The 27,979-nt window shown below is 32.8% G+C and overlaps 2 protein-coding genes across 2 annotated transcripts in view; one reads left to right on the top strand and one right to left on the bottom strand.

Moving 5' to 3' along the window:
* The window catches only part of LOC132730179 (uncharacterized), a 33,616-nt gene extending 23,087 nt beyond the window's left edge, over window positions 1–10,529 (bottom strand). Inside the window, exon 1 of the mRNA XM_060716035.1 lies at window positions 10,261–10,529. The gene's annotated coding sequence lies outside the window, so the exon portion shown is untranslated. The remainder of the gene's footprint in view (window positions 1–10,260) is intronic.
* Window positions 271–27,971, top strand: LOC132730180 (uncharacterized). The gene is made up of 3 exons (XM_060716036.1): window positions 271–350; window positions 777–823; window positions 10,892–27,971. Exon 3 carries the CDS (start codon window positions 10,893–10,895, stop codon window positions 26,091–26,093), a length of 15,201 nt encoding a protein of 5,066 aa, XP_060572019.1. The 5' UTR covers window positions 271–350; window positions 777–823; window position 10,892; the 3' UTR covers window positions 26,094–27,971.
* The last annotated feature ends 8 nt before the right edge of the window (window positions 27,972–27,979 follow it).

Genomic DNA, 27,979 nt, shown 5'->3' on the forward strand with positions numbered 1-27,979 from the left:
GTTGAAATTTTATATTGTCATGACATTTTATTACAAAAACGCCAACACTACAATATGTGGGATAGTAGCTTCAATTCAAACATCTTATTTATAGTCATTAATACGTCATAATATTGGTGGCTTATGTGACACTATGATGTATGTATGTATACAGTGACGTATAACACTCTATAATTATAATAAAATCATTTCTTGATTATTACAGCACAGAATACCGCTTGAAGAAGTGCAAGTGATCCATCGATATCGACCATCGTATCGCGATACAGAACCAAAATACCAAGGCTTTAGTCGACACGTAGGTTCGATCCTGAAGTCCAAAGATTTTGCCGACTACTATAAAGCTGAAGGTAAGAATAAACGAAATATTCCGGATGGATCATGAAGTTCAAAGATAACGAATCCTAATGTAAATTCTAAATTTAGAATAATTTGGTTTGCTTCTGACTTTTTCATGATAACTATATTGGAAACCTTTGGTGCACGCAATTCTGCGTTTTTGGAGCATGATATGTTAAAAACGAAGTGGTAAATATTTTGTCTACAACATAAATATGTAAATAAATATTATTATGACATAAGCAGTGAATTTGATCTTTACAAGCAATGTTGCATGCTACCTTAAGCAAGTTTGGTATTTTTCATTTCCTATGTGATTTCCTTGTTTGTGGTTTCCAATGAAAAGATATAAGAATATCATTTGCTGAATGCTTCAGACTTTGATGTAATACCATAACAACAACAAGAAAAAATGAAAAACAATTTTGTTTTTGCAGCTTTGGACCATCAATACCATAGCCAGCCACAAAGTTCGAAACCGAAGGTAAGTCGATCCACTGCCTATGTTTTAGACCTTTACATATCATGTGTGTTGCTTATCATATACGTTAGAGTAGACAAAAATGAGTACAATGAGTAGACAAAAGTACTAATCTTAGACAATGTTTAGCCTAGAAAAATTCCATTCTATGTTTATACTAAGTTTATAAATATGGTTTAGGACTAAGGAAGACAATTTTTCACCTTAGAACTTCATTTCTGTATTAAGAATATTTTCTGAAATGTTAGACTGACATCAGGCCGGATCACGTTCAGCGCTTCCGTGTCATCTAGTGGGATCCACTCGAGACAAAGTCAAGTGCCAGAGGATATTCTTTAAATAACCTATTTTTCTATATACGAGTAATTAAATGAATTGAGTAATATTGATGAAATAAAACGCGTATTTTCATTTCCCGTATTTTCACTGTAAAAATTTATTTTCGCTGCAGTAAAACAATTATTTTCCGTATTTTCACTGATGTCTTGCCAGACTGCTTTCTTTTAAATTCAGCCGCCACACACAATTTCAGGGGAAATCTTTAAAAATGTAATGTAAAAAAAAGAGGAAACTGTATATAATTAACAAAAAATCTTGTGGTATCAAAATTATCATATTTCAATCATGGTTAGATCTACTGCCACTCGTGAAATAATTGTTTTCATTCCATTCGATGAAAATATGAAGAAAAAAAATTGAATATCCTCTATATATCACGAAGTCACGCCACATTTAATTAAATATAGAATTTTGGTTCCTGTTTCTGTACAGCACAGTAGAACGCAGAACGAATAATAGCAAGACATTTATGACGTCATGTATAAATAAACGTCATATAGCGTCAGTTTTGGTAGTGTCTGAGCCAAAATTATAGAATACGACGTCATAAATTAGTTTACTTCTAGAGAGTATGGACTATATCTCACATTGTCTAGAGAATTGCTTCATATTATCACGCTATTGTTCTTAAAAATACTTGAAAATCCTTGAAAATTCTTATTTCTATGCTATAGTAAGATACGTCCTATAATCTTGAGAAAAAAAAGAAGAAATATCGACTGTCTATCGTTAGATCGGACTTAGCCCTAGAAATATATTCTGTTCGATCTGGTCTTTTATTTTTATGTAAGTCACCTTTAATCCGCATTAATCCATATGTAGTTACATACGGACGCGTAATAGAAAATCCGTTTCTTTCTTTTATTTATTTTAGTTGATATGTGAAAAGGCTTTAAATAGTAACTTATTGAGTCTGACAATTACATGTCCGATACAAATCTCTCTAAACGCTTTCAATTTTGCTAAAAATAGAAGTAATCAATTTCGGAAACAAAGTGCACGAGTTATTTTAGACTTTTTATATTCATTGACAAACAAGTTAAGTCTGGAAATTTGTCCGCCTACAAGGGTAGCATTTCCTTGGGGAAATAATACAAAGTAATACATTTGTATGTTTCCAAAAGTCGACTCGCCGTGATAGAAAATGACAGAATTTTTGTTTGTTTGTTCATAGTCTATTACACGACACGCTTTTCTATATGCGTACAGCGAACTCTTGTGTTTTTTTTTATCTTCTAATGACATATGATGGAATAATCTTATTTGCGCGTGATGTATTTTGTAATAAAAGATAAGAAATTTACGCGTCTGCACCATTACCATTTAACACAGATAACGTTGGATCTCGTGAAAGAACGTAAATAATACAATCTCATAAAGTGACTACATTAAAAATGCATTACCGGCCGGACGAAAATCTGTAAACGGCTTACGTATGAGAATAGAAAGTTATGAAAATGCCTTGATTCACGTCGAAGATGGGAGTGGAGCGCCAATCTACTGTGATTTATGTTAGAGACTGAGTGACTCAAGATGAATGATCGAGTGTACAAGAATTGTTTTCCATATTGGGCTCCATTAACACTGTATCCGAGACACAATTATTATTTCATTAATATAAATAAAATAACATGTACTCATTACTGATTTTGAATGTCAAACTAACCAATCGCAGGCTTACATATAATTTGTTTTACAAAAATAAAGTAAAAGCCAAACTGTGCAATAAAATTAATGGCGTCGGCTTCCTACGTATGCTCTATGTTTCACAATTGACGTGCTTTACATATGTACATCAGCATAGTTTTTGTATATACAGAAACGCGTAGTTCCCATTTATAATAAAAGTGATCATCATTTAAATCATTAGTGTGAATTTGTTGATTTTGCTTGTTTGTTTTGCCGTTTTATTGCTTTTTTTGCTGTAAAGAAAAACAACAACAACACGCATTTTGTGTGTTTTTTGTTTTATATCAGAGTACATCATACTTACGCACCTGTATTTATATTTGACTAACATTAACCTATATATTGTCACCCTTTGTAGAAAAATAGATCACCCAATAGGGGTATGAGAATTAAGCACGTGCGAAGTGCTCATGACGTCACCCATTCCAGGCACACCATGCTAAGTAGCCTCATAGATACTTCCCCAGGGTGAGTCGGAAACCCCCTACCCCCCAAAATTCCTCATTCTAAATTTACATAATCATAACCATATTTTTTTACATTACTAGGCATGGAATATAACTGTACATTTATTAATCACTAGTTTGTCTTGTTATTTTTCAGCACGTATATTTCATACCATAATTATATAAAATAACATTTTCCTTTGCAATGCACGTAACTAAGACAAAGCAATGCCTCCAGATTTATGTTTCGTGCAGGACATAACACAAAATTTCTACCAAATATCAATAATGATTATATTTATGTAATATTCATGAATAATGATAATATTATAAAAAGAAAAAATCCTATGCCTTATTATTTTTTTTCTTCATATAAAGTTACAGTATAGAATAACTCCGAGTTTATTAACATGGTAATCTGGAGGCATGTACCATTTTAAATCTGAATGAAACAAGTGTGATTACTCTACGATATGAATACAGTACAAATGTGGTCTGTATTTTTCTTAGAAAATGGAATAGAATTCACACACTAGCCATAACTGCTGTATTTTCTAGCAGTTTATGATTTTAAGACAGCTAGGGAAATAAATTTATGACCACAGTTCCAGATCCAGTACCAGTTCCATCTATGTACCATTGTGGTAACTATGCGGAACTTTAACCTTTTAATATTATGTGTCATAATTTCTTTGCAATTGTATGAAATAGTTGTCGCTTATATCATAAAAAGACAATATATGTATTATAATCTGTTTCTGTTACCATGACAACTTCGCAAACAGCAACAAAAATAATTGTCATATTCACAACCCCCAAGTATTACATATATCAAAGGTGAACTTAAAAAAATAGTTTCCCTATTATTTCACCAGTTTAGACAATAATGCCACAAGCGCGATAATTTTGTGATTATTATTCATGATCTTATATCAATACCTTTGAAATTTAACAATTAAATTGGTGTATAAATCAACAAGAGAAGATCATATTTCCTTTTCGGTTTAACAAAGGTATATTTAACAAAAAGAACATATAATACGCTTAGAGGCAGGATATTTCACAGTTCTCGGTCAGGTGCTTTAGAAATTAATCATATGTGTGAAATCAGGAGTGGTGTAGTTGAATACCTAAACATCTAAGTGGCATCTTCGTTTGAATACGAAGAAGATATGAGCCGCGTCACGACAAAACCAACATAGTGCGTTTGCGACCAGCATGGATCAAGACCAGCCTGCGCATCCGCGCAGTCTGATCAGGATCCATGCTGTTCGCTTACAAACCCTATAACAAGTAGAGAAACTGATAGCGAACAGCATGGATTCTGATCAGACTGCGCGGATGCGCAGGCTGTTCTGGATCCATGCTGATCGCAAACCCATTATGTTGGTTTTGTCGTGACGCGGCTCATATAATAAAAAAGAAGAAAATAATGTGCATTATTCGGGAGAAATCATATTAATCACCAGGCAATTTCTGATTGATTCCATTCCATTTTTGTTCAGCCTGGATTGTTAGTGAAAAGCATATTTTTAACATTTACAATATCTTACATGAGTTCTCATTTCATATATATGTAGATTTAGATTGAGTCTAAGTCACCGTTTGGAGGACTATTTTTGTGCGAAATATAAAGAAAATAAAAATGATAGTAATGCAGAAACCAGAGGTTTTTATTATGTTTTTACAGCAACTTTTTTTTGGCCACAACGATTTTGGTTTGCCACTCTCAATATTATTACATCAGATTCTGCGGTATATATTAAAGTGTTTCTTTTATTTGCACAGACACCGTCTCAAGTTAGTTCGTCGTTCTTATAAAAGGAAATATAATTTTGAGCGTAATAATAATTATATTGTCTACATTCATATTATATCCTCAGCATTATTGGATTATTATATTAAATATTAGAAATATTATTGCCCAATTATCTTTTGTTGAAATTAATTCGTATAGGGCATATTTGTTATTTTCAATAACATAACAACACACCACGTTACCTTGCATAATATTATCTAATTTGTTTATATTTTATTTGTATTTCTATTCCAGGGATAAAGATATTATTTTCTTGAATTTATTAACTATGTATTCTATTTATACGTGCTTCTATTACAAGGCCTTTATATATATTGTCCCTGATTGCGTACTTACCTTACAATATCACGTTGCATGCTGTTTTTTTAATTATTTTACTCTCTGTATACATGTAGTTCTTGATTAATTCTGAGATTAACACGTATGTGTTCTTCTATGCATAAGTAATTCGATAGTTTACAAAAAGTATTCAGTTACACGAATGTTCAAAGCAAACCTATCCTATTTGTACAAACATGTTGTTTGTTACTGTTATTTTAATAAATTGTTATGAAATATGTTTATTCTGATGGGCGTATGTGTACAGATTAAATTATGGAAGCGAAAATGTGACTGATTTGTTTTGCTAGTCTAAGAATACTTATTTATATGTGCTATCAGTTCAGTTTACCTTTTTTCTGTCAGTATATTGCGGATACCAAAACTATGGGAGCAGCAAGGAGACGCCACATACAAAAAACATATATTCCAGATATTATAATTTAATCAAAGTAGACTTTGTGCAAATTATCATTCCTTTGAACTTCTATATTATGGGAACGTTTAAAAAAAACTCCTTTGAAAAAAAAATCATTGCGGAGATTATACTAAATTAAATTTAGCTTATTTCGTATACATTTTTTACATAAGTTGATATTATTAATATGTAACCTTGGTGAAGGTGATCGGATTATTTGAAGGGCGTATCCAACTTAAAATAGCATATAAATCATAAACCTTTATTTCCTAATTAATATCATTTGACGATATCCAAATCTCTTTGAATAGTTTGACGCCATATTATGTAGTCATTTATTCCAGTTTATTCCCGTTTATTTCCCTTTTATTACTTTAATGACGTTCTAGAAAGAGTTTCTCGGGAATAACATGCGGAAGGGTTTTACTATTAAACGATTCGAAAGCTCTGTATTGTCTAAGGTTTTACATTTTCAAAGATTAATTCATAAAACTCTAAAAAAAAAACAAAAAAAAAACAAAAAAAACAACAACAACTACAAAATCAACAACAATAAAACAATATTTTAAGCTAACATTTGATGGGGAGTATCGTAAAGACACATTGAAAATACTTTTCATTTAAAGATCCAATTTTTTCCAATCACTAATGGCACAACACACACGTGTAAAAGTATTTAATTAACGCCATTTTCTTAATTTTATGTAAACTATATTTCGCCTTATACATAATGACGAAAAAAAAAAAATCCTGTTCATGTTAAACGTTATTCGACATAAAACATATTTCATCACATTGATGGCATTTCAGAGAAAATTTCATGGGATTAAACCATCAAATCATCCGCAGATTTCATTGCACGGCATTGTCTAATGACTTCAAAGAGAAACCTTTAATTTTCGGAATTGAATTTAAAACCAACTTAAAAAAACGCAAGGACACTGCTTCGTATTAAAGTATCTGAGACAGTCATACCTATTAAAGGCACATAATGTCTCACGAACGAATAAATTTATTACTTCTTTAAAATAGGCAAACATGAATTTCATAACGTTTAAATAATTGTTGTAATGTAATGCTAGATGCTTGTTACCTGAAGAAAGTTGCGCTTAATTGGTATTACTTGTATTCGTCATAAAAGTAGCACAATTTTAACAAAGTAGTATCTTCAATTCCATACAAAATAATAAATAACTATAACTGTAATTTTTGCCAAGACATCAGAAGAACAATGAGTAATTTTTCCCATGAAATTACACCAAAAATAAAACGCTTTTGAGAAATGAAGATAAAAGCAATTCTTAAGGCATTATGGGCCTTTAAAATTAATTACAATTATTGAACAGTTTTATTGTTGTTTCCACAATTAACGCAATTAAAGAAACGTTAAATACCTTTTGAGAATGTTAAAGGTTAGTTGTATTAAATGTAAATCTTAACTACCATTAATCATAAAGCTAGAATAGATTTTCTTTTAAAATTTCTTCATTTGTTTTTCGCCAAAGCTAAACTTCTACTCTAGTCCTTAAAGACAGAACTCCCCTAAGAAAACAACAACAACAACAACAACAACAAACTTTTGAATGAAATCAACAAACACATAATAATACTGATACTCGCGTCTAAACTGCCTACGTTTGATACGGATAAGTTGTTTTAGTTGTTTTTTTAGGTTCTATAAAATTGCGCACGCTTTGTTACAATGTTTACGTTATGATGAATACAGAAGTCCTAATAAAATATAGATATTTTAACACAGTGTTGGTTAAAAAGAACTGTGAAATCATTAGTTTATAAGAACATACTTTAACCAAACACTGATAATTCATCAGTGTAGCTTTAAACCGTCTATATCCATCTGTTATTAAAGGACAACATCTCTCGGGATTTTACTGAGAAGAAATCTCAGATTGTAAGGAAAACATTAGACTTTCCTTCTCTATACACATATTTTCGATCATTAAGAGACATGGGCGGTTAAATTATAGACTGGTTTATAGTATGATTAATTTTCAACGTTGCATGTTATTCCTTAATTACATTTGGGATCTAAGGTCAACAGATTCGTTTTTCATGAACATGTTGTCGCGTGTATATTCTTATTACGTAGTTACCGTTATAGTTAACTTTCATAATAATTGTATTCCTCTGTTAAAGCTTATACCACGGTTCAATAAAAAAAGTCTTTTTACCAAAAGAACTTTTACTTAAATTCAACATTTCCATGAACCCAAAAGCCTATTTAAAACATCGCAAGGTTATTCTACACTTGGAGAAACATATAAGGGTACCCACACTATAAAACATATCTTTTGATTGATTCGAAGCGGTGGTTGAATTAATTGTTTAAAGTTGTATGCCTCAAGATGAGCCATTTTTTTTTCAAAAATCAAACTTTAGAAAAGTGTACTAAGATTGTAAGAAAAGTACACAGATTCAAGACATATACGACATACTATGTGCGATTAATGACTGCTATTAATTCAATCTATTAAATAGAGGATATTTGTTTAGTTCAGTGTAAGATCGGAATATATTTCACCGAGTAGGCACCAAAAGGTATATTTCACGAGTGGCGCAGCCACGAGTGAAATATGAACTTTTGGTGTTCACAAGGTGAAATATATTTCAATCTTACACTAAACTAAACAAATTTTCTTTTTATTACATGCAAAGAAACGTTTTAAAAAGACAATAAATCTAATAATTAATGAAAAGCGCGCCAAATAATAATGCAACGTGACGTCATTTACGACGTCGCGTCATTAAGTTGGTACCCAGTACTGTGCACGCTGCTATTTCACTGAAACAACGTAAGGGGCTTAAATTCAAAACAGTGAAATTATCAAAGTGGTAATTTCACTGTTTCAAACAGTGAAATTATCCGTTTTATATCACTGATATATTTCTATAAACCACCGAAAAGCATGTAATAAAGTATTTATAACCATATTTCTATTGGGTGACTAACGCAATAATGGCTATTTCTGCATATTTTGACATCAATTTGGTAATAAACGTGGCTGCAATGAGTAAATTACTTTCTTTGTTCACAGTTAACAATATTTTACTTTTAAAAACATTTTTAATTTTTTTACAAAAATTAGCATGAAACGTATGCTGCTGTAAATACTAACTACACAAATTTATTGAATAATAAAACTCTCTTAATTTTGTAAAGCTTCGAGGTGCAGTTGAGCAATACGAAATTACAGAAATGACATAAACCGTGTCTTCAAAGTGGCCATTTATTTGACAGCTAATATAAAGACCGAGTTAGTATCATGTATGAGAATGGCACAGACTTCATCAACCACACACACAATTTCGAAAATAACTTAGTCAGGGATACTATTGCACTTCCTAAATATTTGAGCTCTTAAGCCTTGTAGGTGGACAGGGAAATATTATACTATTATAGTCTTCCTCTTTGTCTGGGTTGTCGGGAAGGTCTACAACTTTTTCCTCTTTTATTTATCGTTTATTTATGAGTTTTTGTGCACGTCCATCTTTCAAGCAACATATATAATGTTATGAAATCAGGACTAGTATTTGATTAGTCTGCCTTAGAATGTTCACTAACTAATGAAAATCCTGAGATTTGAAACAAAACTCAGACAAAAGTTTTACAATCGCAAGGCTTTGTGAACACTAATCCGGTATTATAGAAAAGTAATATTATAAGTGTTGTGTACGGAAACTTTTTTACAGTTAGATAACAATGAACTTGGAACAGAATTATGATTTCTTTAGAATGCTTGTTTAAGAAATTTCATTGATTATTCTCACTTGCGCATTTGAAAAAAGACAACAAAAACAAACAAAACAAAACAAAACAAAAAAACACAAAAGCATAAATAATTGTCGAGGAGAATAATAATAATAAAATAATAATAACACCTTGTTTTAAAATTGGGATGTTTTAGTTAAAAGTTAACTATAAAATACATTAAAAGAGCACACAGCTCACTCCGGGATACTTCCGCCTAAATAAGCCCGACAGCAATATCACAATGCAAAATACACAATCTTGTATTTTGTCTACATGCACATATGTTAAAACTATTTATGTCTGCACGTGCTTTCTAATTAACGAATTTATATCTGCCACTTAAGCACACGTTTTTTTAATAATATTTTCAAAGCAGCTAAAGCGTTAATTTTAAAAAAAATGTTGAAAAAAAGACAGATCAACTGAAACAAAATAATATCTGTGTTTAATACTAGCACACTTATTAGTTTCTCCAAGTACATTAATTGCATTAATTGTATTAATTATTAAGTGTATTTATTGCAATAAAAACATTTTTTTACAGAGAATGTATACACAATTTAATCAGCGATGTATTTTCCTTTAGGCATTATTCACTTGTTCTTTCGTGTAAATTAAGAAATAAACTAGATTACTTACAGCCACTCGAGTGTATTTCCGTTCTCCCCCTAAACAATATCAGAGCTTGTGTAGTTTGTGTGACCAAGATGTACCGTAATTCTAACACAACAAATGATGATTCTGATCACTAGCAGTGGTATATCAATCTCTAAATTCCCGATACATTTAGTGACAGTGAACGCAATTAAACAAGGCAGAAAGCTGATACAGTATTGGAAAGAAACACTCCTATTTCTAACATTAGTTTTGCTTTTCAGGAAGACTGTCTCGATAATATCTCACGGCTCTAGCTGCGTGGGCTATTACTCAATGTAATGCCGTTAATTTAAAGCCGATAAATTTTTATTATCCTTAAATAACACTTAGCGTTTCCGCTTGATAGGCATGTAAACAAATGATTGATGTATGATTATACACTCATAGAACGAACAGCGACCATTCGTTTTCGTTTCTATTTTTCAGTTTCAACACTTGTATAATTAATATTTTTCAATTTTATCTGAGTTACAGCGAAAACCAAAATCATATAATATTTGAAGATAGACAATAGTAAATCGCCTTTCTTAATAGGATATATGCTTGGCACATACCCTTGTCTAATGTAGGTGGATGTTTAAATGTTGCAACATAAAACTCATTTGTTTTACAGGATGAGACAGATGCATCCGTCAGCGGCGACGACGGAAAAAGAAATGATGAATCACCCGGAGATACTGTCCACTGATTCCCTCACACCGACATACACCACTTCACAGCATAACATTGATGCATCAACTTTTCCTCATAGCCATGACCCATACAGACCAGTAGACATTGATCGACCGCCTTCGCCACAAACTTCTCCAAGTAAATCAATGTCTATATCATCCATACAATCATCTGTCAAAGTGTTCTTTAACAACGATGGCCTTCAATGGAATGATAGAAAACCAAATGTCTCCTCTATGGAACATAAACGGCAACAAAACAAATATCAGGACAAGGACAAATCATCGCGACGCCAGATAGAGTCAGACTGTGATTCCACTGTTGACAGTGCGCAAAGTGTCGATGACAGACATACACCTGATTACATTGAACGTTTTACTGATGGCGATACAGCTATTAAATTAGACAGAGCAAATAGTAACATAGAAATACAAAAAGAAGAGTCGATAGAAAATAATGACCAAAAGTATAAAATCAAACAAATTGTTGTTGTCTCTTTAGACGAAAAGGAAAAAAGTAAAACAGTTGAAAAGGTAACTAACACCGAAAGGGTTATTGAAGTTTCAGAATCAGTAGAGTCACTTAAGCACACGGAAATAACAATATCAACGGACAAAGCTGTCGATAGCGATAATGATAGCTCAGAAAGAACAATAACGCCGTCACTCGATGCTCATTTGGACGATCCTTGCATTACAGATGAACAAAAAACCAAAGAAAAGGAAGAGCATAGGAAGGTTTCAAAATTGAAATCAGAGGAACATGTATTTACACATCACAGGACTAAAACAGACAGCAAACATTTGCCGCAAGGGAAGGAAAAAAGACGACAGTCAAAGTCGAGTCCAAGAATTCCTGGAAAATCATCACCCCGTGATATTAAAGAGGAAAAAAAGAATTCTCCTAGAACTCGGAAGGAAACTGCTCAAAATACGCTTTCAAAGAAAATAAAACAAAGATCCCCGAGAGGTGGGGATAAGGATGATAAACTTTACTACATTGTTGGCACTACTGACAATAAAGGTCATTGGGTAACTAAGCAAGATGTAGAGAAGAGTAAATCCGAACCTGAACCTGACAAAATTAGCTTGCGTGATATTCATCCGAAAGAGTGTGATTCAGAAATAGGGTCTGATGTTCCCAAACAACGTAAAGAAGCAGACAAGAGAAACGTACTTGATTCGAGAGAATCACATCCGTTTTCCATACCAACTGAAGCAATGGATGTTGAAAATAAGACAGAATTATCAGAATCCGAAAAACGCAGGGACATTGATGCTAATTTGATTGGAAAACATGTAGTTTTTGACGAACAAAAAGAAGAATCAGAAAAAGATGAAGACAATTACGAAGATGACTTTGAAGATGACCATTTTGAAGAGACAATAGAAAATTCAGACAACATTTTACATGAAGAACCACCATTAGAAGTATCTGAAAATATTAAAATAACTGAAGATGAACGGGTTAGTGAAGAGATGGCGACTGCAAATCAAAGTAAAATAGAACAGAATCTATATCATGAGCAACATAGCACTGATACTACTGTTCTTAATCCTGAAACACAAAACAAAGCAGGCGATGTCAACAGGAAAGCCGAAATTGTTAAGGTAAACGCAGAAAAAATTGAGATACACCATAACGTTCAAGAGTCAGAATTTAGGATCGAGGACACTTCCTCAAGTCAGGATAAACAGTCTGGTATTGGGACACTTGTTATTTCAAACTCAACAATAAAAACGCTTGTCATAGCAAATAAGAGTCAACTTGATCAAGAAACATTAAATAAACTAGCAAGTGATTTCAATAGTGAACAAAGAAATCAACCGGACACTACCTTGGATGAAAAGCTGAATATCGAGAGACAAGTGACAATAATTGAAAATGAGAATCCAGAAGAAAGTTTGATCAGTAATGAAAAAGCTAAAGATATAGTAAATCATTCCTCTCCGGTGGCAATCAAAGATACAGCTGTCAACATAGACGAGGGAGGCACCAGAGACAAGATCAGTTCTACTTCTCCATCTGAACAAACTCAGCATGTTTTGCCAGAGCCAGAAATGACATCAACTCAATCTCAGACAATCTCCACATCAAGTTCGCAAACAATTAATAACATGGAAACACAAACAGTATGTAATATTAAAACGCAGACTGATTCAAATCAACAGACACAAACTGTAAATGTTATAGCTGTACAAACAGAAAAAGCTGCATCTCGTGCCTCACCTGTTCATACTGTGTCAAAGGAAACTTCAGTTGGGCTTAAAGCAGATGTACCTGAAGAATTATACAGAACAGACGATCAGTCAAACAACTTGCAATTATGGGAAAACCCGCAAAACTATGAAATGTCTGAAAATTCTGAGATAGGACACATAAAGGCATCAACTAAAGGAGTAAGTTATAAAGAAAGCCACAAAATTGAATCAACATTAGAATTAGTGGATGACCATCTAGATAAGCTTTCAGAAAATCACAGAGATCATATAGATGAGGACAAAGATGTCGCAACCATTGAAAGACGCGACAAAGATATTGCAAGTGTCGCTACAACAATATTAGGAGAAAAAATTATTCAAAAGCCGGATGAAAAAAGTGTGAGTCGCAATGAGTTGCAAGAAACAGAAAAAATAATGGCCACTGATAGCAATATCGAAATACCAGATGAGAAATCAATAGATACTCCTGTTTACACAGAATCAGGTAAGGAATTTTCTGAACAAAAATCTATGACTGAGGATACCAATAATGAAATGTATAAGATAACAGTTATTTCAGAAAACGATAAAATGAAACCTGAAAATGAGAAAGAAACCGACGAAGATACGAGCATGAAACATTCTCTGACAGAAAAACCTAACAATAAAAGTATTGTTAACGAAAATGAAAATCAAGTAAACACTGAAATTGTGGAAATAAAACAAAATGACAAACAAGAAGGAAACAAAGACTCAGATATATATGACGACAAGGTACAATCCTTCACAGCTGTTACAATATCAAAGAGTGATTCAGAGGAACTTGAAAAATCCAGAGACCATCTTTCAGAAGACGACGTTGTGAAGGAAAAACAAAATATTGAACAACAGAAACACAAAAATGGGGATATAACAGATGATATGAAAGACACTAATTTCTATCAGCAAGAATCAGTAACAGAACAAGTAGTTAGTAATAATAAAAACCTTGAAAGCGTTGATAAAATTGAACAGGAAGCCTTAAGAAAACACGCAGAATTCACATTAAAAGCAGACACGGAAGAAGAAATGCTTAAGGCAGAAAATGAAGAAAGGAATGATGAAGCCATGCACCAGGACACTGCAGAAGAAAGATTAGTTAATGACAAAGAAACCCGGATGCATTTACATAAGGATGCTAGAATAGATGGGGAGAATGATGGGAAAAAGGAAGAAGATATCGAAATAAATGAGACAGCCATTAAAAGCCTCGAAAGTAAAATACCCGAAAGCATAAAAGAAGGAAGTGAAACTGAACAGGAGCAGTCTGGCGTAGCTGATAAAATATCTGATAATGTACTAATCAAGCAATCAGAAGTAGTACCTGACCAATCTGAGGGAAACGATTTTGAAATTTTGGATAAAGCACAGAAAGAATCATTAAACGAATCAGATTTAGAGTACATTTATACTGATCTGTCTCAGCAAATAGTTCAGACTGTTATTGCAGCAGCTGAAAGAGAAATAATTGAACAAATGGAATCGCAACAGCCAAGCAATAAAACCATTTTTGACAGTCAAGCTGAAATACCTAAAGAAGAACATGGTATTAAAGAAGAACAGGTTTTAGATCGAGAAAGTATAGACAAGACTCATCAGACTGAAGGCTTGAAAGAACAATATGTTGAAAAATCCTTTGTTGTTGAACTCAATGATAAAACGCACGATAAAACTGAGAAACAAGATGACTTGACAGAACGATTCAAGGGAGAGGATCATGACATGGAAGGGATAGAAAAACCAACTACCATACCTGAAGATGAAAAACCAAATACGTATGAAAAGGATATCAAAGTTAATTCTGGAAAAGATATAAATACTGATGAAGTCGTGTCAAATGAACAACAACAGGAGTTTTTGGGTCCGTCAGAAACAGAAAATTTGATTTTAACGGAAGAGCAATCAACTGACAAGATACTTGTGTATGAAGATACAAATGAAACATCATATAAAGACTCCGAAGGAATAACAGAAATAGCTAACAAAAGTCAGGAACAGAATAAACAAAATGATTTAATTACTGATAACACAGAGGTTGCTGAATCATCCTTATTTAAAGTTAGTTCAGAAGATGAAACTCTAGTAAATTTTTCTGACGCCAAAGATTTTACACAATCGAAGGAAACTAAACAAACTAAAATACAAAATGAATCAACTGAAGACACCGAGGATAAGAACAAATACATTGCTTTTTCGACGGAAAATGATATAAAATTTCCTAAAACAGAAACAAGCAAATTTATTTCTGTTGCATCAGAAAAAAATCAAGAAGAAATAACAAAAGCAGGAAATGAGGCATTTCAAGAAATACCTGATAAAAAAATTGAAACAGAGGAAACAGGAAAAATGAAAACTGTTCAATTTGATGAAGTCACGCAGGAAATTCTAATTGAATTCAATGCCGGTTTGAATGAAAAGGAACAAGAACTACAGACAAATAATGTAATAAAAAATGATCAGATATCGGTAAACGAAGATGCGTATGAAATACAGCACGAAGAATTCAGAGAAACAGATGACATATCAAACAAGGGTAATGAACTGAATACAGGAAATGATTTAAACATTAATAAGATACCTTCACTTGAATCTTACCATAAAGTAAAAACAGAAGAAAGTACGATTGATCTCTATAACGCAAGGGAGGATGTAATAATAAAACAAATGGATCAAACTGGAGTTCTGGATTCTAATGATGAAAACGAGTCAAAAGATGAAGGGCATGACTCTAGAACGGAAACGAATATGAAAATGCCAAGAATTGGGAATGACAGATTAGTTGAGCCTGCAACAGAAGAAGTAAAAGAAATATTAACGAAATACGAAAGTTATGTTTCAAATGAAATGATTGATGAAGAAACTAAAACAGGTGATACTGACAAAACTGAAACAACTAAAGATGATGTTGTCATGCAAGATTCAAAAAATGATACAAAGATTGTTGTAACTGTCAGGTCAAATGAACAAACACGTCTTGGGGAATTAGAAACAGATATGAGTGTAACTGCCGTTGAAATAGAAAATTTGATTTCAAATGCATCTGAAGAAAAGCAAGCCGGAAAGCATATAATAAATCAAGAAGAGTTAATAAAGACTCATGACTATGAAGAATTACAGGTACAGTATGCGCAGAAATCATTTATAGATGAAGATATAAATGCAAAGAATAAAAGATCAGAGGAAATGTCAGACCTGTCAGAAGACATGAATGAAGAAAATCGTGATATGGAACAGACAGACAAAGCAATCGATATAATTAAAGAGGTAGAGGAACATTCTAATAGATATGAAAAAGTCACACTAGAAAATATTAAAAATGATGACGAGTCAAAGGAGGAAGAACATGAGCTTCCGGATGCTTCAAGAATGGATACTTTGATTTCAACAGAAGATACCACAATTGATCACAAATCTGTATTAGTCGATACTGATAAGACACCGAACACTATATCAATAGAAATAGATGACATGTTAAATCAAAGACAAGAACAGAATGAAGAACACGATTTAAAGATAGAAAACATATGGTCAGTTGAATCATCACCAGAAGTAGCATCAGGAGAAAGATCTTCGGAAGAAGAAACAAAACTTTTGGGGAATGATCAAACGAAAATTTCAAGTGTGTCTAACAAAGATACAGAGTCAAAGGATAAAGAAAATGCATCTGAGACAGAAACAGATATAACATATTTACCACTTGAAACTGAACAACTGATTTCGACTTCAACAGGAACAAAACAAAACAATGATATGATACAAGTAATAGAAAACGAGAAAACTAGAACCAACGAAACTGACCAAACAAAATCTGCTAAAGTTGATGAAGTCAAGCATGATTCGCTGCATAAACTAGAGACAGAAAACATTGTCGGTTATAATAAAAAAGAAACCGAACGTGTAGATGAGTTAGAAACAAATATGAGTAGTTCACATGGTAAAATAGAAAACATCATTACAATCGCATCGGAAGAAAACGATGTTGACGTAAGTAAAGAAGATCAGGGTATTGAAGTAGAAAACATTATACATCAAGAAGATATAACAAAGTTCGATCGGTCTGAAGATTCACAAGGACATTATGCTCAGGAACATTTTGCAGATAAAGATGGTGATATATTACATGAAGAATCACAGGAATTAGCAAACTTGTCACGATCATTGTCTAAAGAAGAACATGATATGAAACTGACAGGAAACAGACGTGACAACGTTGAAGATGAAAATCGAAATAAATACGAAGAGCATTTTGAAAGAAATAAAGAAACTGCAGTTGTCAAGTCAGAGAAACCACAACTCGAGCTTTTTCAAGATGCACTAGAAAAAGAAAATTTGATTTCGACAGAAGAGAAAGCAATTGATCAAATACCTGCATCCGATGATGCTGACAAGACATCACAAAAGCAATCCAGTGCAATAGAAGACATATCAATGCAACGACAAAAACAGAATAAACTTAACGATTTGAACAACGATAACACTGCGTTAGTCATATCATCCATGAAAGAAATTTCAGAAGTAGAGACAATCGAAGATTCCGACGCAAAAGCGTACACTACAAACACGGAAAATACACAGACTGAACTTCAGAGTATGTCTAGGGACAAAAATCAGTCAAGGGATCTGGAACCGTATATTGTAACGGAAACAAATTTGAAAATGTCAACAATTGAATCAGACCAATTGATTTTGACTGCATCACAAGAAATAAAAGAAAACATAACAGAACAAGAAAATGATGTATCACAAGAAATACGCGATAATGAAAAAAAGACAGAGGTAGTTGACGAATTAAGTACAACTAAAGTTGATAAAATTAATCACTCTTTGCAGAAGGAAAAACCGATTGAAAGAAGTGATGAAATAAATGAGAAAGATCACCAACATTCGGAAGAGTTAAAAACAGATATGGGTATAACTGAAGTTGAAATAAAGAATGCCGACATTTGTAACGAAGAACTTGATAATGAAGAAGAAAATAAAATAAATCAAGAAAATTTGAAAAAGGAAACCCTTTCTGAAGAATCAGTAAAATATGCTCAGAAATCCTTTACATGCGATGATGAAACAAACGAGGAATCTCAAAACTCAGCAAACCTGTTAAAATGCTCAAAACAAGAAGACAACGACATCGACATAAAACTGACAGAAAAAGCAATTGACAGAGCTGAAAAGGGTCATTCAAATGAATATAAGGAAGATACTGTAGCAAGAATTGGAGAATTGAAAAATGAAGATACAACAGAAGCCGAGTCTAAGGAGCTTCTAAACAAGCTTTCGGATGCGTCAGGAAAAGAAACGTTTTCAACGGAAGAAAATGCAACTGATCGGGAAATTATATCCTACAATGCCGATCAAACACTACAATTAAATGTGACAGAAGACATGGTTAACCAAATTCCGGAGGGGAATGAACAGAATGATACAAACACAAATACCAAAACATTAGATGAATTATCCGGAAAATTATTTTTAGAAGAAAAAACGATTAAACTTTCGGAAGTCAATGAGGATACTCAATCCAAAGAAAATGACCAAACTATAATGTCGGTGGTATCGACTAAAGAAAATAAGTCAAATGATAAAGACAATGCTACTTCAACCGACGTGATAGTCCCCACACTTGAAACTAAAGTAGACGAAAATGAGAAAATAATTCAAAATTATGACACCAGAGGCACTCCAGAGTCAAACGAGGATACTCGGTTTGAACTTCCCAATGACAAAGAGGATACAACAACTAAAGAAAAAGATTCAAATGAAATGTTAGATGCGTTAAATGAGGAATATGACCCAAAGGATAATATGCATACTTTTCCTATCGAAACTGACTATGTAGAAATTAAAGAAGGCTCAACGCAACAAAATGATAACATACCAAAAGCAATACGCAATGAAGAATTGTATGGAAATGACGAAGAAGAAATTGATTCACAAGAAGAAACTGAAAAATCCAATGAAGAACAAATTAATAATATACAAGGAAACAAACACATGGCATTAACGATTGACGACAAATTAAGTGTCGAGAGAGAATATAAAGTATTGGAGGACTTAGAATCAAAATTGAAAATGTCTGAATGTGAAGAAAAGCAATCGACTCTAACTGTATCTTTAGAAATAAATGAAGATGTTACCAAAGACGATGAAGACATGTCAAAAGACAAGCATGATTCAGAATCGTCTATGACAATCAAAAACGAAAGTTTTACAGAAAAACAAATTGAAGATGCTACATCTCAGCCTGGAGGTATGGAATTTGCAAGTAATGAAATCACGACTGCCATAGCAAATCAAGAGAAGCAGAATGATATCAACGATTTAAAAACAGAAGAAAATACAATGTCGCATGAGTTTCCATTAAAAGAAGTCAACAATGCAATCGAACTTCCTAAGGCAGAGCCTGAAACAAATTCTGAGCTTATCAAGGAAATTAATAAAACTGAAGTACTCGACACACCAGACAAATTACTTTCATTAGTTTCTCAAGAGATAAATGAAACTTCTACTGATATTGACGAAACGCAAGAAAAAATAATGCTTATGAAAAATCATGAAGATGTGACATTTCGCGAAAGTGAACCTGATCAATCGACTTCAACGGAAGAAATAAAAGAAATTGCAACTAAACAAGCTGACAAATCCAAAATAATACGGGATGAACACTTCTTCGTTCAGAGGGACAAAGACGAAGAAAAAGAAATCAAAGTTGAAAAGGACGCACAGTTGGATGATATAAAGGGAGATTATAAGGCTGAAATATTGATAGATGAAATTGTAAATATTGAATCTAAAGAAAAAGATGAGGAGGGTTCGTCGAGACCCGACACAGAAATAAAGTTTCCTCTTGGTGAAAACGAAAATAAAGAAACGACTTTATATAAAGATACCAAAACCGAAATAATAAAACAACTTGATGAAATAACAAGAGGTACTATACATTATCAAGGAACCGAAGAAGACAAAAAAACTTCTGAAATAGATAAACCAATCACTGTTGAGGAATTTAGTGATAAGAAAATTACTATTAGCGATTCTGAAGCTAAGAAATTAGAGGAAGTTCAAGATGGAGCCACATTTTCAAAAGTGAAAGATGATGAAACATTAGAAACAGTTGTTAATGAGGATGATTTAATATCTTTGAAACAAGAGGCACAAATGGACAAAAACATAATTTCCGACCATTCTGAAACAAACAGGGAACCAGAAACAGTGGAATTTGTAGAAAAAACTCCGACAGACAAAGATGAAGACGAAACGGAACAAAAACATTCCGTGCCTGACAATGAATTAGTAGGTAATTTGAAAACAGATTTAGAAAAGGGCGAAGAGGAACATAGGCTATTTGGGCCTGCTTGTGAACCAACTGAACCTTTACCAGTCTTTAACATGATAGACATTTGTAATGCAAATGCAAATTGTGACGCCCAAACAACAAAAGCTGCAGATGATGAAATGAGTACGTTCTCAATATCCAGCAAATCAGAACTTTATAAAGGAAATTCAACTTTGACAAATGACAATATATCGTACAGTGATACTTTCTTGTCGATGCATACATTTGATAATTCAGATAAAATCTTTGAAGAAAAAAATGATGAGAAAACAAAGGATAGTTCATCAGTTAAAACAATTTCGAAAGAAGAGATAGAGTCGGACAAAACTGAAGAAGAAATATCAGAAATCTCTGACGAAACACAAACAACTCAGACAAATATAATAAAAAACTTCGATGATGAAATAATAATCAAGAATGAAACCTCACCAGAATCCGATCTCAAAGAACGAATTGTTGTTAAAGAAAGTGAAGTCACACATGACAGATTATCTGAGGAATATGTAAGTGCGGTCGATAATTCAGGGGAGGCTTTTATAGAAAGGGATGGTGGTAAACTATCACGTCTGGTAGACAAAGTTAATGATACCTCCCAAAATGAATATTACAAAGAAAGTGGTCATACTAACATTTTTGACAATAGTGAAAATAAAAAGACACACGAAACATCAATTATATTAGAACAATCAAATTTAAAAACTGAAGGCTCTGGGATCAAATCGACAGAAAGAGGACAAGAAAACGATCTTTGTGCATCTAACGAAATAATCGTCATTAAATCACAAATTAAAGATGAAACTTCAAACGAGTCCCTATTGAAACAAGATATTGTTGTTAATGAGAAAAAAGGTCACGATGAAAGCCAAGAAGAATCTTTCTATATTGAAAAACCTATATATGCATCAATTGTAACTATAACGGAAGAAAAAGATGAACAGCTTACAACTGAAGCGGATGAAGTTGGCCGAGATAAGGCATCGCTAAACATAGCTGATAATTCAGTCGAGGCTATGAAGGAAATGAATGATGATACATCAGCGTCTTCTGATAATAAAGTTGTAGAAGATGAGAAAGAACTAGATCTCTTAATTATTCCTGAAAGTAAAGAGGCAGAAGAAACCACAATTATTTCAGAAGAATCAGACTTGAAAACACAGGAAAATAAAATATTGCCAAATGAAGAAACCAAATCAGATGAATCTGTAAAAACAACAAAACATGACACTCAACGTGAAATTATTACTGACGAACCTGATATCATATTGAAAGAGGAAGAACATGAAACGGATGTTCTATCTGACGAAAAGTCTGAAGACAAATCCGTTGATGAAGCAGAAATTATGACAGAAAGCTCACAGGAATCACTTCCCAAAGAAGAAAGTGTAGTGAATGAAGAAAAAGAAAAGGATGATTTCCAGGGGGAATCTGTTCTTATCAAAGAAGCTGAAACAGAAAATGCATCTGTTGTAATCATAACGGACAAGAAAGATGAAACACTGACAACTGAGACTGATGCAGAAAACCAAGTTGCGGAGCCTCCAAGCACAACTGAAACTTCAGTCGAAGCTATAAAAGAAACGGATAATGATACATCAGCCTCACCTGATAACGAAGTTGAGGTGACATCTTCGAAGGATGATGAGAAAGAACTTGATCTTTTAATTATTCCTGATAATGTTGAAAGTAAAGAGGCAGAAGAAACCACAATTATTTCAGACGATTCAGACTTAAAACCAAAAGAAAGTAAATTACTGCCAAATGAAGAAATCAAATCGGATGAATCTGTGAAAACAATAGAAAATGACACTGAACGTGAAACTGTTACTGACGAATCTGACATCAAATTGAAAGAGGAAGAACATGAAACGGATGTTCTATCTGATGAAAAGTCTGAAGACAAATCCGTTGATGAAGCAGAAATTATGACAGAAAGCTCACAGGAATCACTTCCCAAAGAAGGAAGTGAAGTGAATGAAGAAAAAGAAAAAGATGATTTCCAAGGAGAATCTGTTCTTATCAAAGAACCTGAAACAGAAAATGCATCTATTGCAATCATAACGGACGAGAAAGATGAAAAACTGACAACTGAGACTGATGCAGAAGACCAAGTTGCGGTGCCTCCAAGCACAGCTGAAAATTCAGTCGAAGCTATAAAAGAAACGGATAATGATACATCAGCCTCACCTGATAACGAAGTTGAGGTGATATCTTCGAAGGATGATGAGAAAGAACTTGATCTTTTAATTATTCCTGATAATGTTGAAAGTAAAGAGGCAGAAGAAACCACAATTATTTCAGACGATTCAGACTTAAAACCAAAAGAAAGTAAATTACTGCCAAATGAAGAAATCAAATCGGATGAATCTGTGAAAACAATAGAAAATGACACTGAACGTGAAACTGTTACTGACGAATCTGACATCAAATTGAAAGAGGAAGAACATGAAACGGATGTTCTATCTGATGAAAAGTCTGAAGAAAAATCCGTTGATGAAGCAGAAATTATGACAGAAACCTCACAGGAATCCCTTCTCAAAGAAGAAAGTGTAGTGAATGCAGAAAAAGAAAAGGATGATTTCCAGGGGGAATCTGTTCTTATCAAAGAAGCTGAAACAGAAAATGCATCTGTTGTAATCATAACGGACAAGAAAGATGAAACACTGACAACTGAGACTGATGCAGAAAACCAAGTTGCGGAGCCTCCAAGCACAACTGAAACTTCAGTCGAAGCTATAAAAGAAACGGATAATGATACATCAGCCTCACCTGATAACGAAGTTGAGGTGACATCTTCGAAGGATGATGAGAAAGAACTTGATCTCTTAATTATTCCTGATAATGTTGAAAGTAAAGAAGCAGAAGAAACCACAATTATTTCAGACGAATCAGGCTTAAAAACAAAAGAAAGTAAATTACTGCCAAATGAAGAAATCAAATCGGATGAATCTGTGAAAACAATAGAAAATGACACTGAACGTGAAACTGTTACTGACGAATCTGACATCAAATTGAAAGAGGAAGAACATGAAAAGGATGTTCTATCTGATGAAAAGTCTGAAGAAAAATCCGTTGATGAAGCAGAAATTATGACAGAAACCTCACAGGAATCCCTTCTCAAAGAAGAAAGTGTAGTGAATGCAGAAAAAGAAAAGGATGATTTCCAGGGGGAATCTGTTCTTATCAAAGAAGCTGAAACAGAAAATGCATCTGTTGTAATCATAACGGACAAGAAAGATGAAACACTGACAACTGAGACTGATGCAGAAAACCAAGTTGCGGAGCCTCCAAGCACAACTGAAACTTCAGTCGAAGCTATAAAAGAAACGGATAATGATACATCAGAGTCACCTGATAACGAAGTTGATTTGACATCTTCGAAGGATGATGAGAAAGAACTTGATCTCTTAATTATTCCTGATAATGTTGAAAGTAAAGAGGCAGAAGAAACCACAATTATTTCAGACGAATCAGGCTTGAAAACAGAAGAAAGTAAATCACTGCCAAATGAAGAAATAAAATCGGATGAATCTGTAAAAACAATAGAAAATGACACTGAACGTGAAACTGTTACTGACGAACCTGACAACAAATTGAAAGAGGAAGAACATGAAACGGATGTTCCATCTGATGAAAAGTCTGAAGACAAATCCGTTGATGAAGCAGAAATTATGACAGAAAGCTCACAGGAATCACTTCCCAAAGAAGGAAGTGAAGTGAATGAAGAAAAAGAAAAAGATGATTTCCAAGGAGAATCTGTTCTTATCAAAGAAACTGAAACAGAAAATGCATCTATTGCAATCATAACGGACGAGAAAGATGAAAAACTGACAACTGAGACTGATGCAGAAGACCAAGTTGCGGATACTCTAAGCACAGCTGAAAATTCAGTCGAAGCTATAAAAGAAACGAATAATGATACATCAGCGTCACCTGATAACGAAGTTGAGGTGACATCTTCGAAGGATGATGAGAAAGAACTTGATCTGTTAATTATTCCTGATAATGTTGAAAGTAAAGAGGCAGAAGAAACCACAATTATTTCAGACGATTTAGACTTAAAACAAAAAGAAAGTAAATTACTGCCAAATGAAGAAATCAAATCGGATGAATCTGTGAAAACAATAGAAAAAGACACTGAACGTGAAACTGTTACTGACGAATCTGACATCAAATTGAAAGAGGAAGAACATGAAACGGATGTTCTATCTGATGAAAAGTCTGAAGAAAAATCCGTTGATGAAGCAGAAATAATGCCAGAAACCTCACAGGAATCCCTTCTCAAAGAAGAAAGTGTAGTGAATGCAGAAAATGAAAAGGATGATTTCCAGGGGGAATCTGTTCTTATCAAAGAAACTGAAACAGAAAATGCATCTATTGTAATCATAACGGACGAGAAAGATGAAAACCTTGCAACTGAGGCTGATGCAGAAGACCAAGTTGCGGATACTCTAAGCACAGCTGAAAATTCAGTCGAAGCTATAAAAGAAACGAATAATGATACATCAGCGTCACCTGATAACAAAGTTGAGGTAACATGTTCGAAGGATGATGAGAAAGATCTTGATCATTTAATTATTCCTGATAATGGTGAAAGTAAAGAGGCAGAAGAAACCACAATTATTTCAGACGGATCAGACTTGAAAACAGAGGAAAGTAAATTACTGCCAAATGAAGAAACCAAAGCGGATGAATCTGTGAAAACAATGGAAAATGACACTGAACGTGAGACTTTTACCGACAAACCTGAGATCAAATTGAATAAGGAAGAACATGAAACGGATGTTCTGTCTGATGAACAGTCCGTTGATAAAGCAATAATTAAGGCAGAAATCTCCCAGAAATCCCTTCACAAAGAAGTCAGTGTAGAAAATGAAGGAAAAGAAATAAGTGAGGTCCAAGGAGAATCAATTCTTTTAAAGGAACCTGAAATGGGAAATTCATCCATTTCAATTATTACAGAAGAAAATGATAAAAACCTAACAAATGAGGCTGCTAACTTAGACCATGTTGAGAATTTTCCAAGCACAGTTGATAGTTCAGTTGAAGCTATCAAAGAAAAGGATAATGATATTTTAGCATCACCTGAAACGACTAAAGCTAACGCATCTGCTGAAATAGTAACAGAAAAATCTTTTGATAAGATCTTAGAAGATCTTGAATTGAAAGAACCTGACACAGACAAGGTGAATCTAGAGACCAAAGTTATGGATACAGACAACAAACAACAATATGACATACATACCAATACATTAAGTGACGTAACAACTATCACAGACAGTAATGACGAAAGCACATTGCAGCTAACGACAATCACCGACAGCCCAAGGAATATTTCCTACGAGGAAACTGAAGATACTGCAAGGTCAAATGACACAACAGATGACGTCACTAATGACAATACATATTCTGATACATTCGAATCCTTATCTGATAAACCTACAACAATTGAAACAGGAGATGACAATGGCTCAAAGAAGACGACGGACAACACAGGGCTTAAAACATCCACACTTGTAGCTGAGAATCTAAGATCTTCTCTTTCTGATTTTGAAGATCTTCCCTTAGAATAAATGATCTTTGACATGTTTATTATGAGACTGGAACATGTGATATGTGAAACTTTCATTGGTGATATCTGATACTGGATATGTGAAATATTTAAAAGTTATATCATTGAATGTTCACATAATTTATGGCATTTATTATTTCCAAGGAACACATGTGCATAATAAAAAATAGATTTACTTTGAAAGATTAAAACAGTGATAAAATGCATCAGTATTGCCTGGTACCTTTCGATCCATTGATCTTTTCCTTACTCTCCCAGATCAGATGAACTACTCGTTCTGGTTATTAGCATTTAATAATTTAGTTGTATTAAATTGCATTTATTCATTTAAAGTTTTTCTCATTTTCACTATTTAACACTTGTTGGAAAATACTGCAGATTTTTTTTATAAATTGTTACATGTGTATATTTATGCATACAGCTGTAGAGATGTTTATTTTTTACCATTCAATGTAGCAATAGCTTAACGAGCATTTCAATGCATGTTAAGCTTTCTATGAGTTAAATATACAATTAGAATTTTCTACAAAAATACTGGTTATGTTGTAACATGAAATTTAGTCGGTTAGAAACTTTGATGGTCTTTTTTATTTTATTTAATCAAGAAGAAGATAATTTGGTTTCATGTCTCAAATTTGGAAGCAATTTAACTGAAACAATTATTGTACTTTTTGAAGCAATTTAACTGAAACAATTATTGTACTTTTTGAAGCGATTTAACTGAAACAATTATTGTACTTTTAGAAGCAATTTAACTGAAACAATTATTGTACTTTTTGAAGCAATTTAACTGAAACAATTATTGTACTTTTTGAAGCAATTTAACTGAAACAATTATTGTACTTTTTGAAGCAATTTAACTGAAACAATTATTGTACTTTTTGAAGCAATTTAACTGAACCAATTATTGTACTTTTAGAAGCAATTTAACTGAAACAATTATTGTACTTTTTGAAGCAATTTAACTGAAACAATTATTGTACTTTTTGAAGCAATTTAACTGAAACAAATATTGTACTGTTACACATCTTCAATAAGTTTTATATTTCAACTGATAAGCCCATATATCTGTAAAATCATTAAAATTTCGTTAGAAACAAAAACATTGATAGACCATGTTCATTTAAACGAAGTAAAATTTATTATTAAATCTGGAATATCTGTGATTATCATATCACAGACACTATGTTGTCTTTGTATAAGACTTTCTTTGTTTAAGATATCAGTCTATTTAATTATTTAATTTTGTTTCTATATTTCGGAGATTTTTGTTGTGCACTACTTTTAAAACCAGCACTGTGATAATCTTATTTATTATTGATTTTATAGAATAATCATATATATACATATAGATATAAACATGTAGCAATATACTTAATGTATATTAATATGATAAATTAAATAAGACCAAATTCATGGGCAGTTCTTATATTAAGAAGTCTTTTAAATGTTATTTTTAATGCTTAGCCCTTGTGATATTTCTGAAAATATTGTTTAGACTTCTTTACAATGTAGTCTCTTTATTTTATACATGTATTTAATAATGTATGATTATTCCACATAAATCAAATTAACTTTGTATTCAACAAGTAATGTGTGGAAAATTTGTAACAGATCAGTACTAGAATAGGATAAATATGTAGTATGTTTATCTTTTGTTAAAATAATAGTTACCAATTTTGTATTGAAATTCTTAAAAACTAATTTTATACTAAATTGAAAGTTAAATTTAAATACTTATCTCATATTTATTTTATAATTAAAAAAAATGTGTAATATTATTAACCCGGTTTAAAACCTATTGTTTTACACTGCATACTGCACTTAACTTAAAAATGTATTTCTATTTTTATTATCTTACAATATAAGGTAATTGCATGTGATAAA

This window comes from Ruditapes philippinarum, unplaced genomic scaffold, assembly GCF_026571515.1.
Source record: "Ruditapes philippinarum isolate M1 unplaced genomic scaffold, ASM2657151v2 ctg736_1_1_1_1, whole genome shotgun sequence".
Taxonomy (NCBI): Eukaryota; Metazoa; Mollusca; class Bivalvia; order Venerida; family Veneridae; genus Ruditapes; species Ruditapes philippinarum.